General features: G+C 41.3%; 1 protein-coding gene across 2 annotated transcripts; it reads right to left on the bottom strand.

Annotated features, from left to right (window-relative positions):
- On the bottom strand, positions 1-25,982 carry ankrd10a (ankyrin repeat domain 10a). 2 transcript variants are annotated; one of them, XM_046319853.1, is made up of 6 exons: positions 25,575-25,982; positions 20,390-20,542; positions 17,765-17,856; positions 7,275-7,519; positions 6,925-7,008; positions 1-774 (listed from the first exon to the last, which is right to left on the bottom strand). In XM_046319853.1, the coding sequence occupies exons 1-6, from the start codon at positions 25,770-25,772 to the stop codon at positions 305-307; spliced, it is 1,242 nt and encodes a 413-aa protein (XP_046175809.1). In that variant the 5' UTR covers positions 25,773-25,982; the 3' UTR covers positions 1-304. The 2 variants fall into 2 exon arrangements, with proteins under 2 accessions (XP_046175809.1, XP_046175810.1); XM_046319854.1 differs by having other exon boundaries at positions 1-771.
- Positions 25,983-26,549: the final 567 nt, after the last annotated feature.

The following is a 26,549-nucleotide window of genomic DNA, read 5'->3' as shown; positions in this document are numbered from 1 at the left end:
AAATAAAGTGATCCTAACTGACCAAAGACAGGCCATTTTTACTATGATTAAATATCAGGTATTGTGAAAAACTGAGTTTAAATGTATTTGGCTAAGGTGTATGTAAACTTCCGACTTCAACTGTGCTTGTTCCCTTTGGTAGATGGGCCAAAGTGTCTCTCTCCACTCCATCCCCAGTGCAACAATGATGTTATGGTAACCATTGGATTTTAAGGCAGGCTAGCGGCTCTATGCAAAGTTGTGTCACCGCTGGGGTAGGTAGATAGACTGACTACTTACTTGGGAAGGGCCAGCCTCCCCCAATTTAGGATCCGTGGTAGAGGTGCATGTCACTGAGCACGGCCTGGTCGTAACACTGCTCCACACACACAGAGTTGCTGTGCTCTTCAGCCAGGTCCTCTGCTGTGTCCCCAAAGCCATGGTAATGTCCATAGTGCAGGGTGTCTCCCAGGTCGCTGGCCATGGCCTCCCAGGAGGGTCGGTGGGACACGCAGCTGCTGGGGCTTCCAGTCAGGTGTAGCGAACCGCACATCTCGTGGGCTGAATGCCGCCGGGTCTCCTCCGCCTCCTGATTAGCTAGCCGTGATGACGACAGACCGTTTTCAGTGGAAGTAGCCAAGGCCGGTAGTCCCCATGGCGTGGAGAAGCCGGTTGACAGCACAGCAGGGTTGTCCCCACTTAGGTGTTTTGGCATGTGGCCATTGGTGGAGATGGCACCGTTCTGTGGCCCATTGTTGCCGTTCGTCTGACCCGTGGTGGCTTTGGGGTCATCTGCTGTTGAAAAAAAGACATGACTAGTCATATTCAAATGTTGGATGGCACATAGAAAGAACACACTTGGCAGGTAAATAAACAGGATTTGGTAGCAACTCTCCAAACACATAAATACGAGGTAAGCAACTTGATTTTGTTTTGCAAACATATCCTTGTCCGATTCTCATGATACTTTTACAAAAAATAAACCATTGAATATGACCCAGACAATTACTTTACCCTAGACAGATGATTTCAATGTAATTAAATGCCTATGAAATTTCATCACGTCAAGGTCATCAAAAAGGTTAATAAAAATATGACTTTCGAGTATACATTCTCTATCGATGTGCCTTTCAAACACATGACAATGTACCAGAAATACATACCCCTGGCCAAACTAGATTTGTACTTACACTAACAAAACATTAATACACCTGTCAAAATCAGAAATAAATCTAGGTGTTCTATAAACATTGGTAATTATTTCTGTAACGTACAGTTGAAAGATACTGTCAGATTAATAACTACCATACCATGCAAATAAAATTGAAAATGTATTATTTGCTGAGGTTTGTCAAATACAGTGGCACAGCACAAATCCTTAATTATTATACAATGCAGTCCATATTATGTTTCATTGAACTGATTAAACCACAACTGGCCAATTTGATAGTACAAACAAGTTCATTTCTCAGTCAGGGGAGTAAGAAGTATATCCTTTGGCTCTTAAACAAAGGATTTACAAGGAGTTAAACCAAAGCACCAGCTTGGATCTCATTCTCTTAATTTTCTAAAGATCAAACAGAGTTTTGGACAAGGCTATTATTATACACTGCTCAAAAAAATAAAGGGAAAACTTTATTTAAAACAACACAATGTAACTACAAGTCAATCACACTTCTGTGAAATCAAACTGTCCACTTAGGAAGCAACACTGACAATAAATTTCACATGCTGTTGTGCAAATGGAATAGACAACAGGTGGAAATAGGCAATTAGCAAGACACCCCCAATAAAGGAGTGGTTTTGCAGGTGGCAACCACAGACCACTTCTCAGTTCCTATGCTTCCTGGCTGATGTTTTGGTCACTTTTGAATGCTGGCGGTGCTTTCACTCTAGTGGTAGCATGAGACGGATTCTACAACCCACACAAGTGGCTCAGGTAGTGCAGCTCATCCAGGATGGCACATCAATGAGAGCTGTGGCAAGAAGGTTTGCTGTGTCTGTCAGTGTAGTGTCCAGAGCATGGAGGCGCTATCAGGAGACAGGCCAGTACATCAGGAGACGTGGAGGAGGCCGTAGGAGGGCAACAACCCAGCAGCAGGACCGCTACCTCCGCCTTTGTGCAAGGAGGAGCAGGAGGAGCACTGCCAGAGCCCTGCAAAATGACCTCCAACAGGCCACAAATGTGCATGTGTCTGCTCAAACGTTCAGAAACAGCCTCCATGATGGTGGTATGAGGGCCCGACGTCCACAGGTGAGGGATGCGCTTACAGCCCAACACTGTGCAGGACGTTTGGCATTTGCCAGAGAACACAAAGATTGGCAAATTCACCACTGGCGCCCTGTGCTCTTCACAGATGAAAGCATGTTCACACTGAGCACGTGACAGTCTGGAGACGCCGTGGAGAACGTTCTGCTGCCTGTAACATCCTCCAGCATGACCGGTTTGGCGATGGGTCAGTCATGGTGTGGGGTGGCAATTCTTTGGGGGGGCCGCACAGCCCTCCATGTGCTCGCCAGAGGTAGCCTGACTGCCATTAGGTACCGAGATGAGATCCTCAGACCCCTTGTGAGACCATATGCTGGTGCGGTTGGCCCTGGGTTCCTCCTAATGCAAGACAATGCTAGACCTTATGTGGCTGGAGTGCGTCAGCAGTTCCTGCCAGAGGAAGGCATTGATGCTATGGACTGGCCCACCCGTTCCCCAGACCTGAATCCAATTGAGCACATCTGGGACATCATGTCTCGCTCCATCCACCAACACCACGTTGCACCAGACTGTCCAGGAGTTGGCAGATGCTTTAGTCCATGTCTGGGAGAAGATCCCTCAGGAGACCATCCGCTACCTCATCAGGAGAATGCCCAGGCGTTGTAGGGAGGTCATACAGGCACGTGAAGGCCACACACACTATTGACTTGTTTTAAGGACATTACATCAAAGTTGGATCAGCCTGTAGTGTGGTTTTCCACTTTAATTTTGAGTGCCACTCCAAATCCAGACCGCCAAGGGTTGATACATTTGATTTCCATTGATACTTTGTGTGATTTTGTTGTCAGCACATTCAACGATGTGAAGAAAAAAGTATTAAGAATATTTTTTTTCATTCAGATCTAGGATGTGTTATTTTAGTGTTCCCTTAATTTTTTTGAGCAGTGTAGTTTGGATTTTGTATTAGTTTCTATTAGTTCTTCAAATTTTATTTGAAATTCAGTTATGATTTCATAAAACTAAATCTAAAACCTATTTTTTGTTGTTGTATTATTTAGTTTGTGTTACGGACAGAAAGTAGCCCATGTGTGGGAAGCTAGGAGCCATTTACAGTGGGGCAAAAAAATATTTAGTCAGCCACCAATTGTGCAAGTTCTCCCACTTAAAAAGATGAGAGAGAGGCCTGTAATTTTCATCATAGGTACACTTCAACTATGACAGACAAAATGAGAAAGAAAATCCAGATAATCACATTGTAGGATTTTTAATTAATTTATTTGCAAATTATGGTGGAAAACAAGTATTTGGTCAATAACAAAAGTTTCTCAATACTTTGTTATATACCCTTTGTTGGCAATGACAGAGGTCAAACGTTTTCTGTAAGTCTTCACAAGGTTCTCACACACTGTTGCTGGTATTTTGGCCCATTCCTCCATGCAGATCTCCTCTAGAGCAGTGATGTTTTGGGGCTGTTGCTGGGCAACACAGACTTTCAACTCCCTCCAAAGATTTTCTATGGGGTTGAGATCTGGAGACTGGCTAGGCCAGTCCAGGACCTTGAAATGCTTCTTATGAAGCCACTCCTTCGCCTGGGCGGTGTGTTTGGGATCATGGTCATGCTGAAAGACAGAGCCACGTTTCATCTTCAATGCCCTTGCAGATGGAAGGAGGTTTTCACTCAAAATCTCACAATACATGGCCCCGTTCATTTACACGGATCAGTCGTCCTGGTCCCTTTGCAGAAAAACAGCCCCAAAGCATGATGTTTCCACCCCCATGCTTCACAGTAGGTATGGTGTTCTTTGGATGCAACTCAGCATTCTTTGTCCTCCAAACACAACGAGTTGAGTTTTTACCAAAAAGTAATATTTTGGTTACATCTGACCATATGACATTCTCCCAATCTTCTTCTGGATCATCCAAATGCTCTCTAGCAAACTTGAGACGGGCCTGGACATGTACTGGCTTAAGAAGGGGGACACGTCTGGTACTGCAGGATTTGAGTCCTTGGCGGCGTAGTGTGTTTCTGATGGTAGGCTTTGTTACTTTGGTCCCAGCTCTCTGCAGGTCATTCACTAGGTCCCCCCCATGTGGTTCTGGGATTTTTGCTCACCGTTCTTGTGATTATTTTGACCCCACTGGGTGACATCTTGCGTGGAGCACCAGATCGAGGGAGATTATCAGTGGTCTTGTATGTCTTCAATTTCCTAATAATTGCTCCCACAGTTGATTTCTTCAAACCAAGCTGCTTACCTATTGCAGATTCAGTCTTCCCAGCCTGGTGCAGGTCTACAAATTTGTTTCTGGTGTCCTTTGACAGCTCTTCGGTCTTGACCATAGTGGAGTTTGGAGTGTGACTGTTTGAGGTTGTGGACAGGTGTCTTTTATAAGGATAACAACTTCAAACAGGTGCCATGAATACAGGTAATGAGTGGAGGACAGAGGAGCCTCTTAAAGAAGAAGTTGCAGGTCTGTGAGAGCCAGATATCTTGCTTGTTTGTAGGTGACCAAATACTTATTTTCCACCATAATTTGCAAATACATTCATTTAAAAAATCCTACGTGATTTTCTGGATTTTTATCTCTCTCATTTCGTCTGTCATAGTTGAAGTGTACCTATGATGAAAATTACAGGCCTCTCATCTTTTTTAAGTGGGAGAACTAGCACAATTGGTGGCTGACTAAATACCTTTTTGCCCCACTGTATGTGTTGTTGGCCTTTTGTTGTTTTTTGGGGATTTTCACATCTTGCCACTGGGGGCAGTAATACAAGCTGAAGGTTTGGCAATGTTTAAAGGAACTTAATGTGACTTGGATTTAAAAGGATAATCGGTGTCTGATTCAAACATTTCTGCCACGCCGTTAGTCATGGCCAGCTCTGGGGGTTCTTGTTCATGGGTATTCTTTTGCCTGTTTGGAAAGCTTGATAGCCATGTTCTCCCCGTTGTCAGTTACGAGTAGGCTCTTCTCTGTCCTATACGTCCAATGTGCAGTCAATTACCACTCTGGTGTGTGGATGTTAAATCCAATAGAGGCTGAGCAACACGTGGTGTCTTGTTGGAGGGGTGATATGCACATAAACAAAGCAGTCAGTCCTTTCTTGCTCCAGCAGTCAAAACACAGGGTTGATTTTCATGCCTCTTTTAGAATGTCCTTAACTTTGTGTTGCTGTATCCATTTGCAAAGCAATCAACACGTTTACTCTAGCAGAGGCAGGAGTTTTACATTTTGGGATCAAGTCCCAATGGGCAAAGACGTCAATTCAACATTGATTCAACCAATGTATGCCCAGTGGGGTATTTGTTTGAATTGTCTGAGGGCTGGTTCATCACACAGTCTTATGGACTTGCCAGACTGGATGAATAAATTAACCAGTGCTGTTTTTTTTTTTTTTTTACAGATTTGAACGAGGTTTCCATGTTTCTGCTCTTTTCATTCAAACTGCTAGTTGGTTGTCCTAACGTTGACGTGCAGCTACTTGTAGCTTCTGGCTGTCTCACCTGGTCTTTAGCCTGAAATTGTTTGTATGATTCTTTGTGGGCACTGTTCAGATTAATTTAAGAGATTGGTTTGGACTTCCCTTTTACCTCTGTTCCATACACACTGCTGACACTATAATACATGGTCCTTTCCAGCAATGTACTCAAAACAATCCCATTCAGCGCTTTACCTGTTGCTGCCACCATTGCTCACCCTCACCAATGAGTCAGAGAAAACACCATTCAACTGACGACTGAAGTCAAGCCTGCAGGCGGCCGGCCCGCCACAAGGAGTCGATAGAGTGCAATGAGCCAAGTAAAGCCCCCCCCCCAGCCAAACCTTTCCCTAACCCAGACAACGCTAGGCCAATTGTGCACCGCAGCAATGCTTTAGACTGTCCTCCAAGTGGCGTAGCAATTGATAACAAATAAAAAATAACCAAGTAAATGTTAGAAAAATACTGAAACTAAATGTTCATTATTTTAACAAAAATTGGAAAAACAATTTTGTTTACTATAATAACCTCAGTATTGACAGAAGGGAATATGGAGGGGGCGAACTTGGAATAACACTTATACCATGTAATCAGTCAAAATGTACTTCATAAACACCCTCTTTCAAGACAACCGTAAATCTACAGAATACATTCATTAAAGCCTTATAGTTTCAGTCCAGGTAGCAATTCTGCCATTTGGTTGTTGCCAAAGCATAAATGGTACACATGATTCGACTAGGGCATAACCAAATTGTGGATGACAGACGGTTGTGAAAAACAAATGTAATTTGAGGTTCATTCACACAACTACCATATTGTGGAGGCCTATCAAGAACAAGGGAAATATTTCAAACTGAACAGTAAGGAAAGGACATTTGGGTACACACGGAATGGGAAAATGCATTCCATGCATAAAATATGCATGTCTGGATTTGTGTGCATTCCTACATCTTGAACATGAATGTGCCATAAATGCAGAAGGTGTAGGATGAGCTGCTCAGGGATAATGAAAGTTAACATTACTAGAAGCTTAATACATTTCTGAACCATTGAACATTTTCAGATGCCTTGATCTTGACAAGATATTAAAGTCAAGACGATAACAACCTAGCTTATACATACACATGATTCAGAGTGTGAAACTGGCTTAAGAAAGGCCACTACAAATATGCGCAGGAGTTAGTGCAGCGGCATAGGATCTGCATGGAGACCACAGTAGAGATATCCAGCTCTATCAGGGCTGTGGAGGGGCCAGTCACACCTGAGACAGGGTCTGCAGACTCCATATACATGGTCTCCAGCTCCTCCCCGCAGCCATGCTGCATCCACTTGGGCAGGTCCACTCCTGAGGGACGACGGACAGACAGAGTGGAATTAGGCATAGTTAAGGACCTACTGTAAGAATGTCTTCAGATCAAATTTTGTTCTCATATGGTATCTATAGGAGTTGCCGTTCAGACTTTAATGCCCACTGACTTGCCAGGCAATTACATTTTTGTAAGAGCTAGAAAGATAGTCCAACTGATTCATATCGAATCAGCACATTGACAAAGAAAAATACACACATTTGAACATTTCTCAGGCCCTGCAACAGACTAGATAGGCCCCTACCGTCTGTTCTGGCCTTCTTGATGTGATTGGGCTCCACACTGTCCAGAAGCCTCTTTCTATTGGCCAGCCCATTGAGGAGACCCTGGCTTTGGCTGAGAGAGCGGTGGCCGTTTAGCGCCCCGTTGGAGTGGAAACCATTGAGCTGGTTGAGGTGGTTTTGAGCGTTGGAGAGCAGCTGGGCGCACTCCCAGAAGCCCTGGGCGTGGGCCAGGTCTGCCGCCGTCAAGCCATTAGCGTTCCTTAAGCTGCCCGGTGAGATGGGACCAAAGTTAGGAATTCCCCCAAGCTAAAGCAAGCACGTACAAGACAAGTCACACAGCCCCCTCTATATCCAACCCTGTCTGCTCTACTTCTGCTATCATTCTACATTTTATTGCACTGACTCAGTTACACTGAAACTGACCCAAATCTTACCCTGAAATAACAAAACAAAAATAGACGAAGGATGGTAGAAACCAACACTGCAGTAAGAGATGATTAATGTCCATCTATGGGTAGCATTAAACGTGACAATCCAGGAAATAATTTGACTTTTTGTAGTAGTTCAGTGGATAGAGTAGGTCCAGCTAGACAGAAGAGGACCAGAGCTTCAACTAAAAAGTAACCCAAAAGTGAGGTTTTAGAGAATGCAGTCCCAAAAAGATATAATTGTGAAAAAAACCTTGTGCTGAAACCAATTGGTAGAAAAAGTGTTCCGTTTACATATTTTCTGGATAGCAAGGTAGACTGCATAAAATGTTACACCATGTAGACAGAGCATCTTAGTTGTTTATAAGGATTCAAATATGTAGCATTTCTCTGCTTTGAAACTCACTACAATACTCGGTTGTTGCAATTAATCATTCATTGACTCCATGGTAAGAAGAGTTAACACACGTAAGAAAACTATCCTTTTAAGAACAGACTTGAGAATGTAGGCTACTGCAACAACCTATTGGTGCTGGTTGACTAAACTACCAGTTAAAATAGAAGTCAACATTTCTCTGGGCCCTACCAGTAACTTATGTTCAAAAAGTCTTTCCAAGAGGATGCCATGTCAACAAGCTACACGAAGTCCAGATCTTCATGATGTGGTTGATGATGGAAAAATATGATAATTTGCAGAGGAAGTAAGAGTGGGATCCATCGAGAAAGTGAAGACCTGGTGTGGTGTCCCTTCATTATAGACATTAGAGAAGCCAAGATCGTCAAGCTTTCTGGATATGGACAGGAGAATGTTCAAGTGAAAGGCCCTGCCGGAATGTACATCTGCGTCAAAGCCATGATCCAAGATGGTATTTCAGGCATTGAATAGGCCTAGAAGTTCAGTCCATATTCATAGCGAACAAGAAGGTTAGATATTCAGAATGTCAAAGCAGGAACAGAGAAGAGACCAAAATAATGTTTAATTGAAGTTAAGGAACTGTATTCCTTCACCCTAAATTAATAATGTGAAAGTAGTAAGGCTGTGTTAACACAAGCAGCCCAATACAGATTTTATTCCCATTATTGAGATGCCCGTGTAAACACAGCCTGAGACACACAGGAAAGGCATGTTGGCCAAGTGACCGTTTGTAATGGACACAGCATCAACATGGATTGTAGCATCCTCACCTTAGACCTGACCATCTCCCACTGCAGTGTGAGCTAATCCTGGTCTGAATTCATGAATGAACAAAACCCTTTAATTAGTCTCGTAACTCACTTGTATGATGGGCCTCCCAATACTATTCATAGAAGAAATCATGTCATAAAGTGCATGTCACTAGTATGGGTTTGTCTGTACCACAATACATCAAGATGTTCAGAAATCTAATTAAATACTTATATATTTTTTAATATGGCTGGTTCGAAAAGTAGAAGATATTACTTGATCTTTATCTTGTCACTTAAGAAAATATGTTCTGAGAAGAAACTGACTAAAATACCCTTGGTTTTAGTGATGGGAAATCATTTGACGATATTTCTTATGGTATCAATTTGAGAATATTGCAATATTATTTGTGTGCTAGTTGGCTGTACCTGCACCAAAACTCTGCATAGCTTGTTCTTTTTTGAAAGGGGAGCAAATTTGTTATCAGCACGTTTATTTGTAGGACTGATCAAAATAAATTGAGCTCTCCCGTTCCTCTGCAGCAGACATATGGAGAGCAATACGTTTAGAATGTTCAATTGCAATACATAATATATATAGTTTTTTATAATCACAGTATCAAATTGCAATACATACAGAATCATGAGAATTACAATACATATCGTATCGGCACCTAATTATCGTGATAATATCGTCTTATGAGATCCCTGGCAATTCCCAGCCCTACTTGGTTTCAGTGTAAACAAAATGTTTAGAGAACATTTTCCACCTGACCTAAACTGTCAGTTCCTTTGGCCCCGTCTACCTCATATTTAAAAGAGGTAGCCAAAAACATTACAATATACAGTGCATTCTGGAAAATATTGAGACCCCTTGACTTATTCCACATTTTGTTACGTCACATCTGTATTCTAAAATGATTAAATAGATTTTCTCAATCTACACACAACCTATAATAACAAAGCAAAAGCAGTTTCAGAATTTGTTTAAATGAATTACAAATAAAACAAATACCTTATTTACATAAGTATTCAGACCCTTTGCTAGGATACTCGAAAATTGCGCTCAGGTGCATCCTGTTTCCATTGATCGTACTTGATGTTTCTACAACTTGATTGGAGTCCACATGTGGTAAATTCAATTGATTTGACATGATTTGGAAAAGCACACCTGTCTATATAAGGTCACACAGTGAACAGTGCATGCCAGAGCACATTTCTGCAGCATTGAAGGTTCATGAACACAGTGCCCTCCATCATTCTTAAATGGAAGAAGTTTGGAACCACAAAGACTCTCCCAGAGCTGTCTGCCCAGCCAAACTGAGCAATCTGGGAAGAAGGGGCTTGGTCAGGGGGGGTGACCAAGAACCTGATGGTCACTGACAGAGCTCCAGAGTTCCTCTATGGAGATGGGAGAACCTTCCAGAAGGGCAACCATCTCTGAAGAACTTCACCAATCAGGCCTTTATGCTAGAGTGGCAAGACAGAAGCCACTCCACAGTAAAAGGCACATGACAGCCCCCTTGGAGTTTGCCAAAAGGCACCTAAAAGACTCTCCGACCATAAGAAACAAGATTCTCTGGTCTGATGAAACCAAGATGGAATTATTTGGCCTGAATACCAAGCGTCATGTCTGGAGGAAACCTGGCACCATCCCTACAGTGAAGCGTGGTGGCAGAATCAAGCTGTGGGGATTTTTTTCAACGGCAGGGACTGAGAAGCTGGTCAGGATCGAGGGAAAGATGAATGGCGCAATATACAGAGATCCTTGATGAAAAACTGCTCTAGAGTGCTCAGTACCTCAGACTGGGGCGAAGGTGCACCTTCCAACAGGACAACAACCTTAAGCAGACAGCCAAGAGAATGCAGCAGTGGGTTCGTGACAAGTCTCGGATTGTCCTTGAGTGGCCCAGCCACAGCCCAAACTTGAACTCAATCTATCATCTCTGGAGACCTGAAAATAGATGTGCAGCGACGCTCCCCATCCAACCGGACAGAGCTTGTGAGAATCTGCAGAGAAGAATGGGAGAAACTCCCCAAATACAGTTGTGCCAAGCTTGCAGCATCATACCCAATATGACACGAGGCTGTAATCGCTGCAAAAGGTGCTTCGATCAAGTACTGAGTAAAGGGTCAGAATTCTTATGTAAACGTAATCAGTTTATTTTTAATACATTTGCAAAAATGTCTATAAACCTATTTTTTCTTTGTCATTATGGTGTACTGTGTGTAGATTGATATATTTTCATCCATTTTAGAATAAGGATGTAACAAGGGGTCTGAATACTTTCAGAATGCACTGTATTTTCCACAGGTGGTAAATATCAAACTTGTTTGGCATCAGAAGCTTTGGCACTCAGAGGGCTGTGGGCAGAACATTGGTTCTGTCAGGGAAATTCTCCTGCTGGCGATAGCTTCTGAAATTACATTGAAATTAGGGAATGTAAAAAAAAAAAAAAAATTTAAACTGTCTCCCAACACTGCAGCACCAGTCAAGTACAGGTTTGCTCATTATGGCAGCCTATATTAATGTCGAAACAGAATTTTGGGTGTATTGCAACAAAGACGAGGGACTTTACATTGAGCCCTGTGTTAGCACGTTTTTCTCTCTTCTCAAAACTATACTACCAGACGATTACAAGCACACTGCACATGCGTGCAAAAATGAGCTTGATTGCAATGAAAAACCAACAAGAATAAGAATAAGAAAGTGATTTAGCTGCTCTTTTGTTGTCCAGGTTCTCTATTCCCACCCATCAACGAAATAATGACCTATCAGGAGCATCGGAAACCATGGGCCTGATGAATGTAAAATACTTAAGAATATAGAAGTAGTAGTAGACTTCATTCAAACGTTTCATCTTAAAATTGCAAAATAATGTGTGACATTTGAAATAACTTTTTAATTTGATAAATTAAGATATGTAACTCATCATGATTGACTTGATTTAGTTACATATTTCAAATATGCACAGTGCAGGGATAACCTTGGCATCTACTTTAGGGAGTTGTAAAAATTGGTGGCCAATGATGGTTGTAATTGAGATCAGCTGTGCAGGAGATAAAACTTGTATTAGTGCGCTGACCAATGTTCGTTGAAATAGGCCCTACAGGTCCTTTGACATAAATTTGGTCATTACTACTACTTATGGAGATTGATCATTTATGAATTCAGACAAATGCAACATAGGCCTAAGCGCTACTTTATTCCTCATCACTTGTATAACAAGCTCAAATAATGTAGTAAAATAAACAGCAAAATGCAATTAGTTGTAAGTTAGAATTTCAAGTGCACAATCATATTACATTACAAATTAAACGAACAGATGTGCATACAGCCATTTCCCCAGTATACCCCAGCTATCCACTATATACAAATAAAATGTTTCCAAACATGATCAGATTTTTTTTTTTTTAACTGTCTAATAACAGACATGACTTAGTATTGGGGAGTCACCTGGAGAGTCGCTCTCAATGCCAGGCAACCTGCAAGGAAGAACCCTAACCCAACACCTTTGAATGGTCTGCTCATCTATTTTCCAATCAGTTCACCTATTTGCGTTCAAGTTGAATGGAGGTGGGTTGTAAACAAATCCATAGATCCTAATAAAAATCAGTTAGGAAAGCACAATTTAGTCTTTGTCAAAAAAAAAAAAAAAACTCAGTGATCATGTTTGTTTGGGCTTTCTTTCGGCGCGGGAAGAATAGGACTACTGTTTTGCCTTGCACCACTAACATCCGGATACCAGGGGACCATGAAAACAGACCAATATAGCAACAGTGTTTGCTATTAATAGAGAAGTCTGTATACGCAATATCCTATGATGGACTTGGGCCTGGTACACATTGCATGTATGCCAGTGGCTACTGTTGTCATTTAGTCTGATTATAAAATGAACAAGATGCTTATCAGGCTTCTTATAAACAAGGATTGATCTTTTTCTAATGACATTGATTGGCTCTATGGGATTTATACCCTTTCAAGATTGGGTATTAAATTAGGCTTACTTTTCTTGTCTGGCATTGAGAGTAAGACCTGTAACAAATTTGCTAAATGCATACTAATGACTCAATTGGACTGCATTCTGCACTATTACTGATTTGTAAATCCTGAGCTTGACCAATAATCCTATGGTTAGTTAGCAAGTATCTGGAAAAAAATAGATTAACAATTAGGTAAACTAAACATGCAGGTCTAGACATGACTATCATGACTGCTATCCTAGCATTAAAACCAATCACTGCAAGAAATACCTTGACAGTTTGCCAGTGTGTAGAAACCAAGCGATAGTGAGAACACTCAATGCCACAACTGTAAGATGTTCGCTGTAGCACTTGTGGCAGATTCTGCAGTGCCTATTTGGAATGCTCCCCCTTTCTGGGATTACTTGGGAAATTCAAATTCAATAGCTGCAAAACATCGAAACGTGCAGGGGATTTGTTTTTTAGTGACAGTACAATTTTTTTTCAATCAATTCTTAGATGGCCATTTAGCAAATTATTTCAAAAAGATCTAAATCAAATATATGAACATTCAAAACAGTGAAACAATCCTACATAAAACATGGAAACATTAATGAATCAGTTATGCTGTAATAAGTAAGCAACCTAAACCCACACAGGAACTGCTGTCCTAACATATCTCTATATTATCACCCCTTCACTGACTTTCCCACTGAATTCAAGAACCTGAAAGCTCATGATGTAGAAAAATATAATAATATAGCAGTCACTTAACTGTATATGTATAAATTTCAGGACTATGCATTTGGTTTCTCTTGAAAGTGCATCTTTAAATTAATGAGTAATTTTTGCAAAGACATGGAAGTTGAAAAGTCTAGTCAAAATCTAGTAACTATGGCACATGGAGGATTGTTAATAAGTTGATAAGAAATGACCAAAAGAAATACTGCTCCATGTCCAGGTGAATCGGGCAGTATAAATAATGGAAAGAACTGGAATGCATGGGGTAGTTAATAATAAAATATAAATAAACATTTGATGGGTACTTAGTCCTGTTTCGCATATGCACAAGTGTGTATTATACGCATGGAACTGAAATGTGTTTTTTTTGCATATCCCAACTCTCCCTGAGACAACCTTGGAGAATAACGTCACAGCCAGAGTCAGCCATTATCAACTGTAACCCTGGAGCAATTAGGGCTGAGTGTCTTGCTCAAGGACACGTCAATATGTTTCACCTTGTCAGCTCGGGAATTGAACTAGCAACCTTTCGGTTACTGGCCCAACGCTCTAACAGCTAGGCTACCTACAGCCCGGTGATCAAGGCACTGGCATGTACATAACTTGATTTTGGAAAAGTATATGCAGGAATTTGGAACAATGTAGAGGCCTTTGATTATCCCATGCAAAACAATTGCTCACATTTAGCTCCATCAGAGTTATACAGCAAGTAACTGCATGCTTTTCGTGATCAGTAAACATCAATTGATAATGTATTTTCAGATTCGCAAGGGTAGCCTATCCATTTGGCATGTAGCTAGCTAAGCAACGTGTCATTTAGCTTGCTTTAACAAAGATTAAGCTTTGGAAAGAGCTTGACATTGGCAAGTCCTCGTCTTAGTGAAGTTGTCAGTCGGACGACTGTCATCATCACTATAGATTGCAAGCAAAACAAACAATATTTGGACATGATAAATGGATGTTTACTGATCTTTTAAAGCATGCCATTACTTTCTGTACAACTATGATGTAGCTAAATGTGAGCAATTGTTTTGCACGGAATAATCAGAAATGTGTAATTCTGACTATGTTCTTCAAGAGGTGATGATATTACAACCCAATAGTTAACGTTTATTTAACAATCCCTTGAAAACGTCACGCAGTTGTCAATGGTTTTGGCAGAGCTTGGAGTCTCCTTTCCCGCCAGCAAGCAAATCTAATCCTCTGCACTTTATTGTGATGTTTTATTGATAATGACATCTTCAAGATGTATAGTTGTTCAAGCAATGTTGTTTTCAGGTATGGTTGAGGAGGGTGTTATAAAAAAAATGTAATGGCGTAATTTGAGTAAGGAATGTAAAGGTTTGTTCTGCTCAGAACGTTCTATTTGGAATTACGATTTATTTTAAGAGAAAAACTGAGTAATCACGTGGTCTAGGACAGAGTCATCCTACCACAAAAAAAGCTCCTTATAAAGTTCAACGTTAAACCCACGATTTGGAGAGATGTCCAATAAGATCAATATAAACAGTCTCTCCATGGACACAACAAGGAAAGAATTGTGAACAAGTAAAAATCTGCCTTAATCTCCAGGCTTTGAACGAGAATAAATATGGTGTAGCAAGGACATAACATTTAATAATTTTTCCATGGTGGCTTTGGTTGGTACGTGTTATCTTTGAAGTCATGATAAGGGATTCAAGAGAAATCAAAAGTTTCCATCTTTTGAAAGACACTACAGTCCTGATTGAGTGTGGTGAGGAAGGACACACTTTTGAGAGACATTATTTAAAACCTCAACTCTTATTGTGCCAAAGTTGGAGGCAATATCAACTCTGAGGTATAAACAGTTGAATAGTCTGTTTTTCATGGAAGCCGCTAATCCAGTATTTTGGCTCAATTGGCCTGGGGAAGTCAATACAGAAGCGTTGTCCATTAAAATTAGAACCAATCCCTGCTACAGAAATTAATTTAGGTTTGCCAGGCTTTTGAAAGCCATAGAAATGGTGAGTTCTTATCTTATCGACATATTCTAAATTGATGGATGTAGAATAAATATTGGATTTAAGGTTCTCGTATTGTGCCAATTCAAGTTACTTTAATTAAAGGAATTACCATGGATCTTTAATTTTCAAAATGGTTGAAAATATCTCAAACTAATGATGTCAGTCTCAGATGTCATCTTCTTGAGTGACTGCAAATTAAAATAGTCTACAAAACATGAGCTTCCTTCACTTTAATAGTCACTATACATTTTACCTAAACTTTTCACTAACATAAGGACTAATACACTAGATCTTAGTAGCTGTCAAAGGCATGAAAAAGCATGGGCAATACATAATGCTATAAATATACACAGATGCAGACTACTAAGAGTTATATTATGACTTGTACCACATTTCTTACAAATCATTTTTCATTGATAGTTTTGGAAGGAAACATGGACCAAATGCACATTTCCTCATTTTCAATTATTTCATGATTAAATAATCCTTGTGGAGATTTATGAAATAGTGACAAAAACATGACAAGGAAGTGAAATCTTCATTGTGACTAATGGGCTTGACTGTGAAACTTGACAGTAAATGTGGTCAAATCAATTAGGCGAGGTGTCAAGGTACAATGCTTGTTATCAAGCTGACAACATACTCAACACTTAAGGTGGGGTATGCCCGTCTTAACACTGCATTCCTTAATACCAGCAAACATACTAAATTAGTACAGGGCCTAATTGTTTGCGCCAGATACAAGTTTGTGCGTCTGCACTAATGAAAAGTATCCGATAAGATGCAGTTTAAAAAACTCAACATGACAACTGAATAAGTTCAAAAGATACCAAAGTAAACACGTACACTTCAACATTCACCTTCTGCTACCATTTCTGTCAAGCCGTCTCCGGATACAGTTTGACACATACATTGGAACCATACAGAACGCGCTGCAAGGAAAACGCAGTGTTCCATTGGAAATTAATGTACTTCTGGTGTACCAAAATGCACTGACGCGATTGGTGTGATCGAGACATTAGGCCTAGGTTAAGTTAAGATATCACATACCCCTGTAGTTCCGTAACACTACATATATGCTATAGTTCTGTTGTCACATCCCTCACATGGTGAGATAATTATTAGATGGCACTAGCAAGGAGGGAGAAATCCAGACTCCGTATAAGCCAGGAGGAAATGTGCATTTGCCCTATGCCCTGCTAAGAGAAGTACATTAACTCTAAATAGTATATTTCTAGTATATATTTACAGACATTTTAAACACATTCAGTTAGCATAAACTTACATTATTTAACATTGCCGAGTTATAAAATACAATGAAACGTAAACATTGAAATCACCACTACAGCAGCAGACTTATTGATGAGGAACACCACCAACAAACATTCTCCAAAAGCCATCTGTATCGCACAAACGGGCAGTAGACAACTGGGACAAAATGTCAACTACAATAAGTATGAGTGTGGTTGTGGTGGCAGATTTGAATTCAAGACCATAATTTGGAGTGGTTGAAGTGGATGGCACATGGTAATGATACAGTGCAGCGAGGGAGAGTATTCCTGAGAAGGTTGGGAACTGACTAATTGGCACTGCCATCACCAACTAAGCTGTTTTTTAATAAATCACACAGAAACAACTTCCTCATCAACCCCTCGGGAAAGGGGCTTTATCATGAGTCACCTTATGGACACAGAGGATTTGGATGTCACCCACCGAAATGCAAATGAGCTTATGGAGCAGCCTAACAGCCAAATCCTTACAAAGCTCCATTTGCTGCAGAAGCACCCCGAACGAATCATCAGTGTGTTCAGGCCTTTCATTACAGAGCCATCTGGCACCTGCGCTGTGACAATTGTGTCAATTAGTGATTACATTCAAAAAGAGAAGTAGGTCACTCAGAAATAACCAGATTTATCATTAGTTTCTGCCATGTTTGTACTGATTTGGTTCATAAAATAATTTGTTTGAACAGGCATGCTTGTAAAGACACCCTACTGGCACAAACATTTTCTACAACACAACCCAGCACAGAAGTGGCACAAAGACAATCATTGAGCAAAACGGGGTGCCAAATTCACACAGCTAAATTGCCTTGACTTCACTGGGGGGGGGGCAGAATGGAGGCCATCTGGTGGAGTTCCCCTTTCAACAATAATGTTGTTGCTGTGGTAACAAAGTATTGTGTGGTACAGTTTGGTGTAAACGGGCACATTGAAGTGGGGGACTTACTCCGGTTTAGCACCCTGTATCAAGAGGGCCTTGACACACTCCATACTACCAGCCCGGGCTGCCTTGTGGATAGGGGTCTCACCTACATAGTCCTGGAACAAGAAAAGGCAAAAACATATCACTATACAAAGTGATAGAAAATCATAATCATGCACTCAAACAGTACAATGGGGAGAATGGAAAAACATTATTGCTTGCAATATATCAATATACAAGGCATTGTTATTACATTTTAGTAATTTAGCAGACGATTTACAGAAGCAATTTGGATTAAGTACCTTGCTCAAGGGCACATTCACAGATTCTTCACCTCGTCGGCTCAGGGATTCAAACCAGCGACCAACGCTCTTAACCACTAGGCTATTAACCACATGCCGCTTATGTTGATAGTGGCCACTCATAAATAAGGCTCCAAGTGTCTGCTGAAAGGGGCAATTATCTGTGTGGCATGCTCCAACAGTTGAGCACAGCAGCAACAGTCCTCATCAGAGAGAGGCTGTGAAAAGGTGTCTGCTGCCAACAGAGACAGTGGGCACTGGAGACAGCCGCTGAACTCCTCACCCAGCTCTCCGGCACCCCCTCAAGCCAAGGAGAACTGACACATTGCACTCTAGCCAGCAAACCCGCCCTCCAGCTACCACCCCGTTCTGCTCCATGCAGCCAGAATGTAAGTCAGGCTGCACAATTCCACTGTTAGTGAACAGTTAATGGTGGTGAAGGGATAAGGGGCTCTGTGTTTATGTATTAGGGATGTAACATTCACTGAAAAACATTTGAATAAGGGACAGATGCATAAGATATGATTACATTTGTCGGCGGACCCCAAACTGATCCAAATTAAGCTTGCGGTGGTCCAAAAATCAACAACTGTTGCCAATTACTTTTTCTATCTTCCATAAATACCTAATCTTTTGTTACAACTGATGCATTTTTCACCTTCAGTGTCAAATTAAGCATGTTACTGTGTTGACAGTCATTGATCTACAAGTCATTTTGCATACCGAACAACCCCAGGGAATATCATTAGCCTAGTCAAACTGTGCCCAGCTTAGCGAGCTAACCAATGTGAAGTACATGGCCTGTTCCTGATCTTGCACATATAATAATAATAAATGCCATTTAGCAGACGCTTTTATCCAAAGCGACTTACAGTCATGTGTGCATACATTCTACGTATGGGTGGTCCCGGGAATCGAACCCACTACCCTGGCGTTACAAGCGCCATGCTCTACCAACTGAGCTACAGAAGGACCACACATCTGGGTGGCATCTTCAACATTCAAACACAAAAATGGCTAGATATTAGGCTTTATTAGTTGAGTGACACCCTATGTAATTTGCTAGGTGGTTGTTTTAGCATAATACAAGTAAGCTACTGGAGACAACTCTCAGCTGGCTATACCTGCTGAACAAGGGGGCTTACAATAGTTTTTATTTTATTTTAATTGTTATATTGTTTTATAGATTCACCAATAGTTCTGGTAGTTTTGCTTTAAAAAAATCAGGGTGTATGGTCATTTTTAGATACACAGGGTAAAGTTGATCATTTCATAACTAGGACAGGATTCACTTGCTGGGTTTTTCACACTCAACAGGTTCCTGTGTATATCAAAAATGGTCCACCTCCCAAAGGACATCCAGCCAACTTGACACAACTGTGGGTAGCTTTGGAGACAACATGGGCCAGCTTTCGACACCCTGTAGAGTCGATGCCCTGAGGTGTTGAGGCTGTTCTGAGGGCAAAGAGAGGGGAGAGGGTGTACAACTCAATAGTAGGAAGGTTTTCCTAATGTTTGGTATATTCAGTATACATCGAATGGAAAATTAATGCGTTTATGTAGCAAATATTAGTGCATCGAATCATATCGCAGTAAACGGAATCGTACAGAATAGTTTCAAACTAAAACTTACCATTCCTGAATCGTTTCAGAGCCATGTATCTAGAAGCGTATCAAATCGTCTTAAAAGGGAACGACCCACATCCCTACTATTTATTTATGTGTGTATGTTTGGTGCAGGCCAGTGTAGCGATGCTCCCCCATAGCTCTGAGGCATCACAATCTTCTCCTACTTACCCCATTACATTGGATCAGACTGCTGAACTTGACCCATAAAACCTCTAAATGTCACAGTGGAGAGAGCCAGGTGGAAAGGATGAAGCAGTAGAATGTTATGCAATCATGACCTCCTAATCTGAATTCCCGAGCAGAGCTTCCCTGGCTGCTTCCTTTAGGTGCTTTAAAAAAAAAAGGTAGTCACAGACAAACAGTAGCACCGGCAGGCCGGGGGCAGACCCTATTTGAGCCGTGGTCATGACACCGCTGCCTGCCTTTTGGCTCTATGCTGTGACTCCGAGGCCATACATAGTCTCTAGTCAAACAGTCTGGTGTGAAGAGACAGTCTCAGATAAACCGACACACAGCATGAACTATAGCTCTTGTCTCCCAGAAAGCCTGATCCCTAGATAGTAGGATAATTCTGGCCTACTTGGGCCACATGGAAAAGATAGACGACATAGGTTTGAATCACTTTTGCAAACAGGGAAAGTACTTGTAGTCTGTCTTGTTATTTGGTATATCCAGTCATAAGTGCCATTGTCTTGTAACCTGTGAGACTGAGACCCACCTGTCTGTTGATGTCGGCCCCTGCCTGCAACAGCCACAGCACACACTCTGGGTGGCCTCCAAAAGCCGCGATGTGTGCGGGCGTTTGGGCAAACCTCGTCGTCATGGCGTTCACCTTGCAGCCCACCTGCACCAGGCACATTACACACTCCAACTGTAAAGAAAGTGAGTGAGTCAACATACTGTAGTTGACCAATCACAAAAGCTTTTCTGTTGAGAGCAGAGTTAATGATTGACAAGACACACAGCCATTACGCAAATCACAGTGAGATTATCACTACAGACTGTTGTATTCAAAGCTCTATGTCATTACAGAAACCAAACCACAGCAAAGAAAGTGTGTTTGTTTGAGGTAAACCCCAAAGGCACACTAACCAAACAGTGGCATCTTTATTAGGGCCTGGACAATACCAGTATCGCAATATTGTTTTCATGCCAAAAAATGAAAACACGAAGAGCAAACTCTTCCGTGCTTTTACACCTGCATTGCTTGCTGTTTGGAGTTTTAGGCTGGGTTTCTGTACAGCACTTTGTGACATAAGCTGATATAAGAAGGGCTTTATAAATACATTTGATTGATTCAGTCCTTTAAAACCCTGCTGTATGTCAAATAGTGTGCTATAGCTTGGAAAATGTGACTCTGGATGACAACATAAATTGTTTGTTTCCAACATTAGGGCTGTTTTCCTAAAGCAGTTCAATACACTACGTGTTTTGTTTCCTTGCTGCGATAGTAATGAGTATCGCGATACTGGCATTATCCCAACCCTAATCTTGTTGGTCTCCTTTTTTCCCCCTGTATTGAGCTTATTGTACCGAAGAGGACACCTAAGTCCATATTTGGTCACAGTATAGGGGCTTCAACTGCAGTCACTCCCACTGACTTATGTTCAGGCCAGCCTCTGTGTGGGAAGAGTGAGCACACCCAGCCTAAGCAGTTTTGGCGGGACACACTGCAGTTTTCCTGGCAAACAAAGACACTTTAACCCCACCATATCAAATAATGTTGTCTGGGAGGACCTGTAGCCTAATAGCTCTGCAACAAAGACCAGGCCATGAGTCATAGTTGATATTGTACCGAAGTCCCACTTCAAAACCGGGCTTGGTAAATACAGTACATGTAGTTTAAAAACATGATCCAAGCAGCGGTTCAAAATGTGTATGCCTGACTGGCTTAACTAAACAATCTCTCTCCCTCCTGTCAAACGTGCATCTCGAGATTCAGGAGTGCCGATATGATTCAGATAAAATGCAGATATGATAGTCCGGATGGCCATGCTGTGGACATGGGTCAGAGAACGTCGCCGTTTAATTTGTTGTTTCGGCTTTGGGCACAATAGTAACTAATAACTGCCTCATTCCTTTCCTCTTGTGTCCTGTTCCTTCTCCAACATCTGTGGAACTTTCTCCAAACCACCTCACTCTGGGGAACCTTGCCAGTGACACACAGAGCTCTAGTGTGACCAATTTGGTCGCATATGCGACAAAATATACATAATGTATTCGGAAAGAATTCAGATCACTTGACTTTTTCCACATTCTGTTACAGCCTTATTCTAAAATGGATTAAATTGTTCTATCAATCGACACATAACACCCCATAATGACGAGGTAAAACCAGTTTTCGAAATGTTCGCTAATTTATTAAAATTAAAAAACAGAAACCTCACATTTACATAAGTGTTCAGTACATTGAAGCACCTTTGGCAGCAATTACAGCCTCGCGTCTTCTTGGGTATGACGCTACAAGCTTGGCACACCTGTATTTGGAGAGTTTCTCCCATTCTTCTCTGCAGATCCTCTCAAACTCTGTCAGGTTGGATGGGAAGCGTCGCTGCACAGCTATTTTCAAGTCTCTCCAGAGATGTTCAATTGGATTCAAGTCCGGGCTCTGGCTGGGGCACTCAAGGACATTCAGAGACGTGTCCCAAAGCCACTCCTGTGTTGTCTTGGCTGTGTGCTTAGGGTCCTACTTCTGTTGGAAGATGAACCTTCACTCTGGAGCAGGTTTTCATCAATGATCTCTCTGTACATTGCTCTGTTCAGCTTTCACTTGATCCTGACTAGTCTCCCAGTCCCTGTCGGTGAAAAACAACACAACAGCATGGGGCTGCCACGACCATGCTTCACTGAAGGGATTGTGCCAGGTTTCCTCCAGCTGTGACACTTGGCATTCAGGCCAAAGATCAATCTTGGTTTCATCACACCAGATAATCTTGTTTCTCATGGTCTGAGAGTCTTTAGGTTCCTTTTGGCAAACTCCAAGCAGGCTGTCATGTGCCTTTTACTGAGGAGTGGCTTCCGTCTGGCCACTCTACCATAAAGGCCTGATTGGTGGAGTGCTGCAGAGAGGAGAACCTTCCAGAAGGACAACCATCTCCACAGAGGAACTCTGGAGCTCTGTCAGTGACCATCGGGTTCTTGGTCACCTCCCTAATAGATTGGGAGAACATATTTTTTCGTGTATTATGTGTAGAATGAGTCAAATTCAATTTAATCAATTTTAGAATAAGGCTAACATAACAAAATGTGGAAAAAGTCAAGGGGTCTGAATACTTTCCCAAGGCACTGTACTTCGAGGATTTTGGCAATTAGGCCCTTTACTTCCTCAGAGTCCGATGACCTTGTGGATACCATTTTTGTCTCCATGTCCAGTATGAAGGAAGTTAGAGGTCGTTTTGCATGCTAGCAGATAGACTTCCAGTCATTGCACTAGCCAATGCTCACAAAACAACCTCTGCCTTCCTTCATACTGGAAACAGACATAAAAATGGTAGCCACAAGTTCATCTGACTTTGGGAAAGTAAAAAAAGGCCCTCCTTGCCAAAGTCCCGAACCATCCCTTTAAAAAGATCTGACCCATATCACCAGCGCAATGTCTTTTTTCTTCCTGTCGAGGATTGTGGGCATGCATTTTATATTGAGGGAGCTCTATTACGCTGGCCCAGGTTGAACCAAGCATTGGCCCGTCACATCACTGAGCGAAAGCAGGGAGGGAGGAGCGCCATTCACAAATCAAACAGAAATCTGCACCGCTCGGTCATGTTGTCAACAAGGCAGCATGGTGCATCGTCCATAAACATGCATCTATTGTCCATTAAATAAATGTTTGAAACTTCAAAACTAGTTATCATTGGAATGGCCGATACAGCGTTTTTTTCCAAATTAAACACTTTTCCATATGTAAACAGAATCCTACTCATCACTTAATTACGCAGTGGTGGAAAAAGCACCCAATCGTCATAGTTGAGTAAAAGTAAAGAGAACTTAATTAGAAAATTACTCAATTATGTCACCCATTAAAATACGGCTTGAGTAAAAGCCTAAAAGTAATTGTGAAAATATACTTTGTCAGAAGTAAAAGTATACATTTTAAGTTCCTCATATTAAGCAAACTAGACGGCACCTTGTGTTTTTTGCGGATAGCCAGGGGCACACTCCAACATAATTTACAAACTAAGCATGTGTGTTTAGTGAGTCCGCCAGATCAGATTCAGTAGGTTAGACCAGGGATGATCTATAGATAAGTTTAACAAATTAGAGCTTTCATGTCCTACTAAGCATTCAAAGTGTAATGAGTACTTTTGGGTGTCAGGGAAAATGTATGGAGTAAAATACATTATTTTCTTTAGGAATGTAGAAGTTAGTTGTCAAATATAAATAGTAGAGTACAGATAGCCCAAAAACTACTTAAGTATCATTTAAGTATTTTGAAACCACTGTAATTATTCCCTTTTGTTTTGAGCAGAGTTTTGAGCAGACACCATAGGCCAGAGCATGGCACCTGGCTCACCCCCAGCATTCTAAAACAAATGCAATCACATTTCACCCGGCTCAAATTCTTCCCACGGGGGTAACCCGGCCAGAAAAACAACCCCCGTTATTCATAAACCATGTCACAGGTTGTTCTAAAGCTAATTGCTGGCAAGTTTAACCATTTGTTTTACACTTTGTTCAGTGATGTTTGTTACCTCATTAGCTAGCTAACAACCTGGTAACATTACCAGTATATCCCTACATTTGGGGGCACAAAAAGAAAGGAAAAGCTTCTTCAGGAGATCTAGCATGTTGTCATCAGAATCTTGACTACTTAAAGACACCGTGTAAATGTTCTAGAATGTATTGCAATAGAAAAATTGTGATTTTACATGTTGAAACCTCATATGACACATTACTGTTTAATTGTAAAAAAATGTAGCTTTTACACAGTTAAATATTGTTTTTCTTGGGCACAGCATGTGCTTCAGAAGTAGCTAGAATTCATATAGGCTATATCTCAACCGATACAAATAAAACATTCTGGTGCTCCTAAATGTAATGTTGCGTTCTTAACTTCTTAAAGTTGAGTACCAGTGCTCTCAGTTGGGAGCCTGTCAGTACATTTCAATTAGACAAGTCAAAAGTTTGAAAGGGGGGGGGTTACGTAATTTTTTTATGGGATATACTTGTAAAACAAAGTTTGAATAAAGCAATGCCACAGTCATGCAAGACTTTTGAGAAAATGGTTTGTTCCATGAACTCAGCATAGTATGCAGAGCAGGTACGTGCAAGTTGTTTCAACTGTAGATATTGTTGGCGGGTTGTTTGCCATTGGCCCATGCACAGCCAATAGAAAACGATGCAGTGCTTTATAAAATATTGGACATTTCCTGAAATAAACTGACAGGAAGGGAAGACTAACTACTTTCTCGGGAAGACTAACGTTAGCGCTATGGCCCAACTGAAATACTGACAACTAGGCTTCAACAGCAGCCCGAATGCACTATTAGGACAATCAATGTCGACATTACATAGCTGTACATTCACACAATCTTTGCTTTCAGGTGTGAACGCACGCACGTTTCACGACATTAGGTGATAACATTTGATTTCACATTATGGAGATGAACAAACACCTAACAATTAGAAAATATTAGAAAACATTCTTATGAGTGTTGAGACAAATGACGCAAATCGCTGTTCAGCTAGACAGCTTGCTACATTGTAACGTTTTAGATACATTGATACAAATATACATTGATACAAATATACATACCATTTAAGTATCGGATTAGCATCACAAATCGGAAAATCTAACTATGTCAGTTCTTTCGAAAATTATAATAGCATTTCTTGCTAGATTTACGCCTGCTAACAATGTGACAATATGAATAATCTCTATTAGTTTTAGAATGTTTGCAAGATACCTTTCCAAAATGTGCTGCCCAATGAATGGGACTCCAGCCATAGACGGAGTCTTCCGTGATGAGGTCTGCTTGGTTTGTGGTGCACTGAAGAAGCGAACACAAAGCAACAACGTCTCCATCCCTGCACGCCCGGTGGAGAGGGTAACGAATGTTCAGCACCTCGTCGTTTGAAAATCCAGACTCCACGCTGACGGACATGGTTGCGATACGGTGTGTACAGATGTTTGGGAGAAAAGTAGCCGTATCAAGTTGCCTTAGTCGCCAAGAATTTAACCCGCTTCGCACGCCCCTACAGGAACATGCACAAGTGATACATACACAAAGGAAAGGAAGAGATGAGAGCTCGCGCTTTCAACTTGGCGCGAATCGCAAAACACGGACTGTTTTTTTTTCTTGGCTGCTTGGTTCTATCAAAACCCGTCATGGAGTCCTTTGTTAAATCTTCTTCTTTGTCGATGAGGTTTAACGGCGGTTGGCATCCAATAAATGTTGCATTACCGCCACCTATTAGACCGGAATATAACTCCCTTAGACTTTGCTGGAGAATTAAAAAATAAATACATATGAATAAACAAATAAATAAATACCCTACCATCTAACCCTACACTCACTAAAAACTCACCATCCTACTCAACTGTTTAAATCAATTTAGTCCTACCTCAGGCCAACAGCCTGAAAGGATGGGATACCACTTAACATACCCTGTTCTCACCCTACTCTTCTGACGTCCAGTCTTGCATATCCAAATACCTCCTTGCAGCTGCCACCACAACCTCAATTTTCTGTGACTTACATTCTATCCCTGCAGTAGAGTTGATAACCATTGCTAGAAATGCTAAAAATCAAATCTTACTGAAACATATCACTTGTTGGCCTATCCTTGTACAGCTGTACTATTCACACCGCTCCTCTCAGGATCCCTCCTCCTTCATCCATCTTCCTCTACTTTCTTCATTGCTTCAGCATACAACAACT

Source organism: Oncorhynchus gorbuscha, linkage group LG21, assembly GCF_021184085.1.
Source record: "Oncorhynchus gorbuscha isolate QuinsamMale2020 ecotype Even-year linkage group LG21, OgorEven_v1.0, whole genome shotgun sequence".
NCBI classification, from domain to species: Eukaryota; Metazoa; Chordata; class Actinopteri; order Salmoniformes; family Salmonidae; genus Oncorhynchus; species Oncorhynchus gorbuscha.
The sequence above is the reverse complement of the archived record's forward strand: the minus strand, read 5'-3'. Positions and strand labels throughout refer to the sequence as shown.